The following is a 12,834-nucleotide window of genomic DNA, read 5'->3' as shown; positions in this document are numbered from 1 at the left end:
TTGCAGTGCAGGAGACTTCGGTTTGATTCCTGGGTCAGGAAGATCCCCTGGAGAAAGGGTAGCTGTTTCTCCAGTAGTGGGAATACTACCCACTCCAGTATTCTTGGGTTTCCCTGGTGGCTCAGTTGGTAAAGAGTCCTCCTGCAATGCGGGAGACCTGGGTTTAATCCCTGGGTTGGGAAGATCCCTTGGAGGAGGGCATGGCAACCCACTCCAGTATTCTTACCTGGAGAATCACCACGGACAGAGGAGCCTGGTGGGCTGCAGTCCAAGGGGTTGCAAAGAATCGGACACAACTGAGGAACTAAGCACACTAAGCAATTGATATCTTCAAAATAAAGTCCAAACTATCCTGCTCTTCATATACTAATCCCAACCTACCTTTCCAAACTTACTGCCTACTACTCTCTGTATCAGTTTGACACAGGGATATTGCTCTGTATCACAGATTCCTCTTACACATTTCTACCTCATACCTTTCATTCATTCTCTTTTTCCTGAAATGCCATGTCTCCTTTTCATCCTTTAAGACCCAGTTTACTTGATCTTCCCTGATCTCCTTAGACCTGCAGTAATCTCTCTCCTCTAAACTTCTGAGCTACTTGACACTTGACTTAACACATCAAGAAATACTTATTTACACATGGCCTTGGTGTGAGGGCTTCCCTGGTGGCTCAGAAGCGTCTGCCCGCAATGTGGGAGACCCTGGTTTGATCCCTGGGTCGGGAAGATCCCTTGGAGAAGGAAGTGATCCCCTAGAGAAGGAAATGGCAACCCACTCCAGTACTCTTGCCTGGAGAATCCCATGGAGGCAGGAGCCTGGTAGGCTACAGCCGACGGGGTCGCAAAGAGCCGGACACGACTGAGTGACTTCACTTTCACTTTTTTTTTTTTTGGTGTGTTGGTAGACTTACCATTTACACTTATGTCCAAGTAAGTAGATCATAAGTAGTATAAGAATATAAAATGTAAAGTGGTGTCACCACCATGGAAAACAGTTTGGTCATTCCTCAAAAAACTAAATGTAGAGTTATATATGGCCCAGTAATTCCACTCCTAGGCACCTAACTAAGGAAATTGAGAGCAGGAACTTGAACAAATACTTGTACAACAGAATTCACTGAAACATTATTTTCAATGGCCAAAACCAGGAAACAACCCAAGTGTTCATCAATAGATGAATGGATAGACAAAATGAGGCATATATATACAGTGGAATATTATTCAGTCATAAAAAGGAGTGAAGTTTATGGCCACACCATGTGGCTTGCAGGATCTTAGTTCCCTTACCAGAGATCGAACCTGGGCCCCAGCAGTGGAAGCACAGAATCCTAACCATTGGACCACCAGGGAATTCACAGGAGTGAAGTTTTGATATAGGCCACAACATGGATGACCTTTGAAAACACATGCTAAGTGAAATAAGTCAGACGCAAAAGGACAAATATTGTATGGTTCCACTTCTGTGAGGCACCTAGAACAGGCAAATTCATAATAACAGAAAGTAGACTAGAGGATACCTGGGACTGGGGGGAGAGAGGGGAATGGAGAGTGATTGCTTAATGGTCACAGAGTTTCTGTTTGAGGTGAGAATAAGTTTTAGATAGGGTAAGAGTGATAACAGTTGAACAACATTATGATTGTAATTGATGCCACTGAATTTTATACTTTAAAAATGGATAAAATAGCAAATTTTAGATTATATATATTTTACCACAATTTAAGAAAATAATGTAATATATCAAAAACTGTTGAATTATATATACTAAATTATATACATTAAAGTTATATGGTATGTAAATTATATGTATATTCCAATAAAGTTGTTTTTAAAAATACATGAGATACCATTTTATACCCATTTGGATGGCTAGAACCAAAACATCAGATAGCAATTGTTGGTAAGTGTGTGGGGCAATTGGAGCCCTGATACACTGCTGGCCAGAATGCAAAATGGTACAACCACTTTGGAAAACAACCTGGCAGTTCTTCAAATGATTAAGTATAGAGTTACCATATGACCAAGCAATCTTATTCCTAGGTATATCCTCTAGAGAAACATATTCATACAGAAGCTTGTAAATGAATGTTAATAGCAACATTATTCATAATAGCCAAAAGGTAGAGACAACCATCAATGGATGAATAAACAAAATGTGGCATATCTATACAATGGAATATTATCTGGCTATAACAAAGCATGAAGTATTGATACATGCTATAATGTGGATGAACCTTGGAAACATGCTTTGGAAAGAAGCCAGTCACAAAATACCATCTACTATATAACTTCATTCAAATCAAAGTTCAGAATAGGGAAATCTATAGAGACAGAAAGTAGTGGTTAGTGCTGTGGGTGATAAAGGACAGAGGGATGGGAGAGGTATAGTTAAAAGAGCAGGGCTTCTTTTTGAGGTAATGATGATGTTCTAAAATTAACTTGGTGATAGCTGCATATATCTATGAATATATTGAAAAATGGTTGAACTGTATATCCTTTAAATTGGTAAGTGTTATGGTATGTAAATTGTATCCCAGTAAAGTTGTTTTAAAAAGTAGTTCCTTGATAATCTAAAATTTTTAGAGTAAATGAAGTAACATTCTCAGTACAAAGCATGTTAATGATGTATGTCTTTGATCTATACAATTATGCATATCAATCTAAGAAGAATGCTTTACAATTTGTCTTCATAGGAAGCGCCCGAAAACTGGAATTAAGGATCAGACTATTCTGTAGGAATGTACTGCTTGATCACTGGACCCATCGAAGTGATTCTGCGTTTTGGTTGACATGTATATTGAAACCATGGCCAATGGTGAATCAGGCAAGATTACTGTATATCATCTTCGGACCTATATCTCCTCAAGATGGTGAGCATCTATTTCTTAGGGATGTATGTTTCAAAGCTGGTTAATTACTTTTACTTTAGGAAACATCATTTTATACCTGCTTAGTTTCATCATTCTTTTTTTTTTTGGATATCATTAGTTATTATAAAAGAGAACCATGGAAATTATTTACATGATGAAAGATTTCAGAACTTCAGTGGAATGGGCAGCTTCACATGATGCCATTTCAATTTCAGTCAACATATTTCCCAAGAATGTGACCACTGTAAATAAGAAATAGTCCTGGTTGTCTGGAACTACTTTGGTGCCTCCATATTCTGGGAAAACTTTTATCTCCAACTTTAATGCTAACTGGTTGAATCTGTCCACCCTTTCCCTTAGAGCCGGATCCAGCAGCTACCACCATTGCTTGCAATACTTTTCCTTGTGATTTTTCTGGAAGCATAATGCCTCCTTTGGTTATAGTTTCGGCTACACTTCTTTCAACTAATACATGACTCCAGCTGCCATAGTTCATACTGTGCTCTCACGCCGCAGCCACAAGGAGAGACCTCTCATCATTCTTAATAACGAAAGTGGATACAACTCTATACTACATTACACTACATTTGCTTGGATGAATATATTTCTTTTGTTCACACAGCATTATGTCAGGACTTAACCAGTTTAAAGTGTGTTGCGTAGCAGCGGGAAGCCAATCTGCAATCAAATTTTGTTTGTGTGTATAATTCAGAAAAAAAATTGGTCATAGGTAAACAATAAAAAATTGACTGGATTATTCAGTTTTGATATAAGTGTCTGGAAGATTCTGAAATACAGCATGCTCTCTTTTTGGAAGGTTATCACTAGGTTTTATTTCATTTTAGTAAGATTTTTGTCAATTGTGTAATTTCTGTTATGGATAACATTATCTTTGAACCATAAACAGTGTTTTGCTTGGTGAAACTACCTTTTCTTTACTTCATTTAGCTATTGTTGCTGTGCTTCATTGCATCAGTAAGAGACATTAAAATTTATACTGTTATCAGAATTTACCTTTCATTATGAAAGTAGCATGTATAAGTAATGGATTTCATTATGCAATCCAATTTCCTTTTTAAATAATCCATATAATCTTTATCAGAGAAGCAACTGTTCTGTCATAGCCTAGTTTTTGTTTCAATTATCATTCAGGACAGGTGGTTTGGCAGAAAATGATAGAAGGACCTACAGATGAATCCTGTCTGAAAGGTTTGGCTGAAGCCATTAAATTACTATATGACACAGGCACCAAAGAATGGACAGCAGATGATGTTATCAGTCTTGTAGATGAACTATCAGGTAAAAAAAAAAAAAATTTACCGCATAGAGTAATAGAAACATATTATTAGAATACAGTTATAAAATTGTAAGGACATAAAGCAATTAAAAAAATTTTTTTTAAGTTATACATACAACTCAATTGGAAACAAATGACTTATTATCAGAAATCACTTTTTGATTTTTGAAGAGAATGCATATAATCAATTTACTTTCCTTCGGTTTTCCTTGTCAATTTTATAGATATTATTCATTGTTGTTGTTATTTGAAAGTTTCATTATTTTATTAGCTTCAGTTCAGTTCAGTTCAGTCGCTCAGTCGTGTCCAACTCTTTGCGACCCCATGAATCGCAGCATGCCAGGCCTCCCTGTCCATCACCAACTCCTGGAGTTCACTCAGACTCACGTCCATCGAGTCAGTGATGCCATCCAGCCATCTCATCCTCTGTCGTCCCCTTCTCCTCCTGCCCCCAATCCCTCCCAGCATCAGAGGGATTTCTTTTCCAATTGACACTTTTCCAATGAGTCAACTCGTTGCATGAGGTGGCCAAAGTACTGGAGTTTCAGCTTCAGCATCATTCCCTCCAGAGAAATCCCAGAGCTGATCTCCTTCAGAATGGACTGGTTGGATCTTAGTTATTCCCATTTTGCAAGTTCTCAGAAACACCTCCTAATGTTGCATAAGAGGAAAGCCCTCAAGAAAAAAAAAAAAAAAGAGGAAAGCCCTCTCCATTTGGTACAGGAGAGATGAAACAATGTTTCCCATTCCTGCATCATCCTTTAGATTTTTAAAGTTCTCAAGATTTCTTTTCCCAAGATTAGACCACTTTGTCTGTTGACCTTTGTGGGAGAAATGCTTTGACTATATAACTAGTACATTTGTGAGAGTCACTGTGACTTGGCAATAATCTCTTTTGCCTCGTAAAGGCTGTAACTGGAAAACTAAAGCATTTTCTCCAAGATTCTCCTTTGACACTAACTGTATTTCCAATAAAGTGATATAATATTACATGTATTTAATGATCTTTACTATAGCTATTATGTAATATCTCATTAAATACTGTTTTTCCTTTAATAAAAGTGGTTCCTCGTGAGTGGCTTCTGGAGAATAATGCACGTCTCCTAATCCTAAGTGGGAACAATATCTGTTTCACTTTCATGGCTAGTAAAGCTGTGAATGGACGCACCATTGAACTGGCAAAGCTGATAGTCTTTTTGGCTTTGGTAAGTAAAAAATAAGTTTTTTCTAGCAAGTTGTTTAACGTTATAGCTGACCTACCAAGAAACTGCCATGAAGGAACTGAAATATGTACAAAACATTTTGAAAAAATAAGTATTTAAGTATATTTTTATATATACTTAAAAATTTTTAATTTATATAAAAACTATCATATTTGGAGACATTCCTTATATTAACCTCTCCCCATATCTCATATCAGGATTGTCATTATACAGCTCTGCCAAGTTATATCCTTTTTTTCCCCTTAGATTCCATTAAAAAAAAAATAAAGCACCCTATATAATTTGCTCCAGGATATTTCCTGGGCATCAGGGAGAGAATGTGGAAGTGAGTGGTGGTAGAAGTGAAACAAGATTTGTAATTGCTGAAGCTGGAGAATGGATACTAAGGGTTTATAATACTATTCTCTTTACTTTTATATAGTTAAAATGTTTTTTAAAATAAAACATTAAAAAATATATTTAATGTCCATTCATTTAACACAAATTGAGTGTTTACTATGGGCCATACACTGTGTGAGATTTTAGGACTATGGAAATTAGTAGAACAAATCCCTGACCAAAGCTGCTCACAGTCTTTTAAGAGGTATCAAAGTATGTATAAATAAATTCAGTGTGGGAACTTCCTGGTGGTCCAGTAATTAGGACTTAGCACTGTCACTGCCTCGGCCTGGGTTCAGTCCCTGGTCAGGGAACTAGATCCCATGCGCCGCAACAAAGCTCTGGCACAACTAAATAAGTAAATAATTATTTCTTAAAAGATGTGAAAATATGAAGAAAGCTACCAAATTAACTGTATTCTCAATGTAAATATTTATTTTAATAAGCAGATGTCCTAAAAAAAGAGAGAGAATTGGAATTGCATGGCTGTCTTCAGGGAACTATAAGCAGCTCAGTATGATTTCTGAAGGGGAAAATGTGCAGAAGAGGAGGAGGTGGTGGGTTTAGATAAGAAGGGAGGGGCCAGGCAGGGAGGGGCCTGGCAGACCTGCGGAGCCTGAACCACAGCAGCCACATTGCGGACATGTTTTAGGAAGCAGGGCGACACTGTCAGTTTTACTTCTTGGAAGGTGACTTTGGTCTCACTTTAGCAAAAGGAACGGAGAGGAAGCCATTAGGGGTGGAGAAGCCTTCTCTGGTTAACATCTCAACTCTGATCACTAATTTTCTCTAAATCGCCTCAGACTTGTCTTCTGTTTATCTTCATTTACCACTGGTGTTCTTAAGCCACTATCTTTGTGAGGTAATTGTCTCCCTAAATAGGGAAACTCTTTGAAATCCAGAACTGTGTCACTTACTTCTTTCACAATGTCTTATACAGTGATTTATACATAATAAGTAGTCAATAAATCTCTCCTGTCAGATTAACATTATTTGGTTATATTATTATATAGTTTATTTTCATGCTGTACGTTATTTGGCTACGTGAACAATTTGCCATTTAGAATGTTAGTAAATCAACCTTTTTCCTTTCAGTCAGTTTTAGCTAAAAACATGTAATCCTCATTTTATTTATGTTTTAAATAAGAGCGAAATATTCCTTCTAGTCTCAAGATGGAAAGTTAATAGCATCATAGAGTTCTCTTGCCTATTGAAATTGCCTGTTTGTCTGTCACCTTCATTGGATCCCTTGAATATACAGGCCTTGTGTTTATGGTTTGCCATAGTATCCCCAGCTCTTAGCATGTGCTCAATGAATACTTACTGAATAAATGAGTAAATGAGCAGGAGCCTTTTTTTTTCATATGTTTAATAATTGGCGTTTGTTTGGCCGTGTGGCATGTGGGATCTTAGTTCCCCAGCCAGGGATAGAACTCATACCCCCTGTAGTGGAAGCACAGAGTCTTAACCACTGAACCACCAGGGAATTCCCAGTAATTGTTTTCAATATTATTTTTTTGCATTAACAGTATCCTATAATAATCTTGAACCAGGCTTTTATTTACTTCATGCTTTTTTCCCCATAAAATTTGTACCATTTGAAAGCAAAGGAGTATTAGATATTAGAGCATTTGCCATTTATAGACTCAACATACTAGGTTATTAAATTATGTTAAACTTATAAACAGTTATTGTTAGTACTATTTTCAAATTCTACAACTTTCTTCACATGAAAATTTACCACAATCGTTTGTATGTCTAAACCAGGTATCTGAGAAAGAACTATACTGCATGGATTGGGCAGTTAAAATGATGCAAAAAGTCTGTAAAGTCTTTAGCACTCCAGTGGAAAGAAATAACTTCCTGCAGAGTGTGGCAGATGCATTTGCATGTGCTATAATGGAAATGCTACAGTTAGTTATGTCTGGTGAGTATACACATAGATGGTACACAAGTGTGAGTGAAATGCATGTTAGTCTTCCCTTAAGACAAATATAATTCTGTGTAGACCTTTATTTCTAAGCAAAGAATAGAAAAATCAGTCATTGTTAGTTTTTTCATGAGATATATTTAGTTTCTAGTATTGTCACTTTTAAAATCTGGTATTGGTTTTAATGGAAAACATAAAGTTGAAGAGTCTGCTCTGAAAGGAACCAATATAATTCTGCACAGCAAGAAATCTTAACCTGTTTACTTGGCCAACTATTATAACCATCATAATAATATCCTTTATTTGTATAGTTTGCACATTATATTATTTCACAGTTTTATTAGGTGGCAAACATGATAATTAACCCTAATTTGCCAAGGATAAAACTAAGGCTTAGAGAAATCACCTGACTTGCCCAAGGTCATGAAGTTAGAAGCAATAAAATATGGACCAGCATATTTTTTTTCTGATTTCTAGTTCAGTGCTCTTAATGTAATTCCATGATTTCAGTTGTTAACATCTAACTTAATGAAAATCACTAACTAGTCTTCTGTTACACAGTATTAGGGATAATATGTATGTTTTGAATAAATCATATATTTAGAAACTTAACTGTCATTTTCTTTTCTCTATGTCTGTTCCTGTGTATGGCATAGGAGATGGTGATGACGACGACAGAAGCTTTATGAATTTATTCCATCTTGTGCAGGCTCAGGCTAGCTTCCATAAAGAGGTCCTGTATTTGACCATGAATGTTCTCCCTTCCTAAATACTCAGAATCTTTGCAGTTAGAGAATACCTCACTGAACTAACGATTAGAAGAGTGTTACTTTTCCACACTCAAAGAATAGCATCCTTGGGACTTTTTATCACCTAAGTAACATAAGAATTTAAAAGCTGCATAAAACTCTAGAAGCAACTGCTTAAATCATTATTAATATAAAAATTACAGGCAAACCCAAGAATGTTTTGAGATTTCTCTAGAAAACAAGCTGTGCCTCTCAAGCTAAATGCAACATTAGTGTTCCAAAGCAAGAGAAAATTCTGTTACATAATTAGAGCACACCCAAATAGTGTGTCTATGTTCATTTTGCTTAGATTGTATAGACATAGCCTAGGATGTTTATGATTTGCAGTATGATGTTTTGGATTGTGCAGATATAAATCATATTTTTTTTTTTACCACCTCTTTGCATAGGATTACAGAGAACATTCAAGAAACTTCCCTGGTGGCTCAGAGGTTAAAGCGTCTGCCTCCAATGTGGGAGACCCGAGTTAGAGCCCTGGGTCGGGAAGATCCCCTGGAGAAGGAAATGGCAACCCACTCTAGTATTCTTGCCTGGAGAATCCCATGGATGGAGGAGCCTGGTAGGCTACAGTCCACTGGGTCGCAAAGAGTCAGACACGACTTCACTTTCACTTTCACTTTCACAGAGAACATTGTGTTTTTTGGATCAAAAACCAAAGGAAGTATGTTTCTGTGTATATACAGATCCATACATGTATGTGTATATATACATGTGTGTGTGTGTGTATACCACATACACACACATGCGCAAACACACATATAAGTCCTTCTTTAAGACAAATAATCTAAAAAAGTCTATAAATAGAGGAAGGTATACAGAGGAGCCTGGAAGGCTGCAGTCCATGGGGTCACTGAGGGTCGGATCACTTTTCACTTTCATGCATTGGAGAAGGAAATGGCAACCCACTCCAGTGTTCTTGCCTGGAGAATCCCAGGGATGGGAGAGCCTGGTGCGCTGCCGTCTATGGGGTCTCACAGAGTCGGACACGACTGAAGCGACTTAGCAGCAGCAGCAGCAGCATATATTATCTTAACACAATCAAATCATCTTTTATTCTTTCCTGGGGATTTGAGTAAAATACTGCAAGTAAGGGAAAATATAAAGTGAAAGAAAGTAGCTATTCTGCTCCTAAAGCTTTTCTCCTTATTTTAAATACTAGGACTTGATGGTTCCAACATGAATGGTTCCAGCAATCCATGAGAGAGTGAGGTTTATCTTCACTCAAGTAAATGGATTCCAAGAAGCTCCAGGACTATTTCAGTTTGACTAGTATCTGCAACCATCACTCTTACTATTAAAATAGAAAAAATAGTGCCCAATGAGCTGAAATAATGCTGGAGCCCTCTTGGATCTCCCATTTTCTTCTCCTTGGGTTTGATCACTTTACTTCTGCTGAAGATACACCCTTTCCCACTGGACTCCTCAGAGGCTGACTTTCTTTTCCTGAGCCCTTGACATTTTAAATCATCTCTGGAACTGATGAAGGAAAGAAAAACTAGAAGATATGGAAATTACCCACAGAATTGGGATAGAAATTGTGGGAAATTCTCAAGTTCGACAAGAGGGTTAAGAGGTTTAATAGGGTTGAGAATGAGTGAAAATTGTTGAGAAAATATGAATTGTAACAAGATTTTACTACACTTTAATAGCAAAAAGACTTACCTTTATTTTGAGGGGTCAGAAATTAACTGCCTTTCTTTGATGGCTTGTCCAACTAATTCCATCAGTAGCAGGAATTTTTTTCTCCAGAGTCTAGTATTTGTATATTTATGCACAAAGTTCTTTCTTTTATCCTGATTTCATTTTCTTCTTTTCAATTTAAGGATTCACCCCCCCCCCAAAAAAAAGGATTCACCCACAACTAAATTATGAGGATTAAAAGTTGTCAGATACCAGAATATAAAAATAACACTTTAATTAGCTTTTTTTCCCCCTTCTCTCACTCTTTTTTCCATACGTGCTTTGGAAAGCCTAATCCATTTCTTAATCAAACACTGGTGATTCCAAATTGAGAATACTAGATTATATGGGGGAAAAAAGAAAAAAAATTTTAAGTAAAAATTTTCATATAAATAGTGAATATTTTAAATATTTCCTAGATGGATGTTAAGTTCATTGCCTTAGAGAAAGAAATTTAACATTGTGAAATTGCTTTGATTTCTTGAATTATCCAAGTCTCCACAGCAGTTATTTTCAGCATGTTTACAAAAGAATAATGGTTTAATTTAAAATATTTTTTTTAATCTGGACTGTGAATTGTGTTATACACTTCACCTGACGTGATTGCTGCAGCAAATTTTTTTTAGCTCACATTATTTTGTTATTCTTAATAATTGTGAGATTATTATCTCATCCTCCCCAGAAATTTGGAACATAAGAAAATCTGATTCATTCTTTGGATACAGTAAATAAATGATATCATCTTGTTACCAATAAAAAGTAAACTGAAAATTCTTCATTTGATTATTAATAGATAATCTTTGAGACCAAAATTGCAGTTTCCTCAACTTGGCAGTTTTTTTGCTGAATACATTTGTCATCAGCAATGAAATGTGATATCAAATTTTAAAGTGGGAAATTAACTTTCAAAAGTATATATTATTATCAATAGTATTGATGATTAAGTGATGGTAGAGGCAATCATATCACCACAAAAAGGGAGCATTTGCAAAATGAATAGCCTAAAAACAGTGGGCAACTGTCCACTTCTAACCCACTCTAGAACAGTCATGATAAAATAATGATGTAAATTGTCAACAGGTCAGATAATTTATCCTGTACCTGGGTTTCTAGCTTTTTTCCTCTTTTGATAATGGTTTCCTCAGTCTTTTTTGAGCTTGATTTACAGGATGGTTTTTATTTCCACTAGAAGACAAGCTTAACAACACATCATCATATTTATCTTTACTATGCCACCTCATGCGAAGAGTTGACTCATTGGAAAAGACTCTGATGCTGGGAGGGATTGGGGGCAGGAGGAGAAGGGGACGACAGAGGATGAGATGGCTGGATGGCATCACTGACTCGATGGACGTGAGTCTCAGTGAACTCCGGGAGTTGGTGATGGACAGGGAGGCCTGGCGTGCTGCGATTCATGGGGTCGCAAAGAGTCGGACACGACTGAGCGACTGATCTGATCTGATCTGATTGTTTCTAAACATAGACATCATACCACATAGCACTAATAACAATCTAATGACACTCATTTTCTTAGAGACTAAAGTTTATATCTTGTGAGAAATACTCTGTGCCTTATGAAACTATAGAACTTTTATCATTAATACCTTTTTAGATAATTCCTTCTCATGCTGTGCTGACCCCTCAACTTTATCATCTTCACAGTGTAGTACATACTGTACTTGGGAAGCTCAAGCAATTGTTTTATGAGGTGGCTCTCCATAAGATGAACAGTTGGCACATGATTTTATACTTTATCCATCCCTTCATGGCTTACTTGGTGCTTCCAGTTCTTCTATTAATAACAAAATATTTTATTGCCAGGATAATTATTCACCTTTGGAGATTACAGCAAGCATGAGGTGCCCAGTAAAAGGTGTAACTGGAAAAACCACATTATGTCAATAAAAAGCAAACATGAGCCTCTTTGTGTGATGATTACTCAAGAGTTAATTGCCTAACTACCCCACTCCAGTACTCTTGCCTGGAAATCCCATGGATGGAGGAGCCTGGTAGGCTGCAGTCCATGGGGTCGCTAAGTCGGACATGACTGAGCAACTTCACTTTCACCTTTCGCTTTCATGCATTGGAAAATGGCAACCCACTCCAGTGTTCTTGCCTGGAGAATCCCAGGGACAGGGGAGCCTGGTGGGCTGCCGTCTATGGGTCGCACAGAGTTGGACACGACTGAAGTGATTTAGCATAGCATAGCAATTGCCTAAGTGAATAATACTCAATTATATGATTACAGATTTGCATGTCAATATTGTAAAGGATAAAAACACAATGCTCCCACAAAAACTTCTTCCGTTATTTGATACCATACTAGCAATAGGACTCCTTTACCAGTTCCACTAGCAGGCAGCTCTGAAACCTGTAAGAGATCAGGTGATGGACATATGCTCCTTGGCTTATTGAGACATCACTAACAGGAAAGATGACCCGAAAGACAGCTGTATTGGACAATCTTTCCTACGTTAAAAAAAAAGTCCCAGAGGACTAAGAACACATTTTTTTCATCAAGAAAGCAAATACAACTCCAGAAAATTCCTCAACTAACTAGACTTAAAAAAAAGTTTATCCCTTGAAAATTTTTTACATTTAAAAAGATTAATAATTATAGATTTTCTAAGATCACTGCTTTCTTAA

At 36.8% G+C, this 12,834-nt stretch overlaps 1 protein-coding gene across 2 annotated transcripts in view; it reads left to right on the top strand.

Annotated features, from left to right (window-relative positions):
• Positions 1-12,834, top strand: part of FBXO47 (F-box protein 47) — a 28,430-nt gene extending 15,596 nt beyond the window's left edge. The window contains exons 7-11 of one of the 2 annotated variants that reach the window (XM_019982415.2): positions 2,695-2,871; positions 4,024-4,170; positions 5,231-5,373; positions 7,537-7,696; positions 8,356-12,834. In XM_019982415.2, coding sequence (XP_019837974.2) covers positions 2,695-2,871; positions 4,024-4,170; positions 5,231-5,373; positions 7,537-7,696; positions 8,356-8,468 — 740 coding nt within the window. In that variant the 3' untranslated portion in view covers positions 8,469-12,834. The remainder of the gene's footprint in view (positions 1-2,694; positions 2,872-4,023; positions 4,171-5,230; positions 5,374-7,536; positions 7,697-8,355) is intronic. The other variant, XM_019982417.2, reaches the window with a different exon arrangement.

This window comes from Bos indicus, chromosome 19 (assembly GCF_029378745.1).
Source record: "Bos indicus isolate NIAB-ARS_2022 breed Sahiwal x Tharparkar chromosome 19, NIAB-ARS_B.indTharparkar_mat_pri_1.0, whole genome shotgun sequence".
Lineage (NCBI taxonomy): Eukaryota > Metazoa > Chordata > Mammalia > Artiodactyla > Bovidae > Bos > Bos indicus.
The sequence above is the reverse complement of the archived record's forward strand: the minus strand, read 5'-3'. Positions and strand labels throughout refer to the sequence as shown.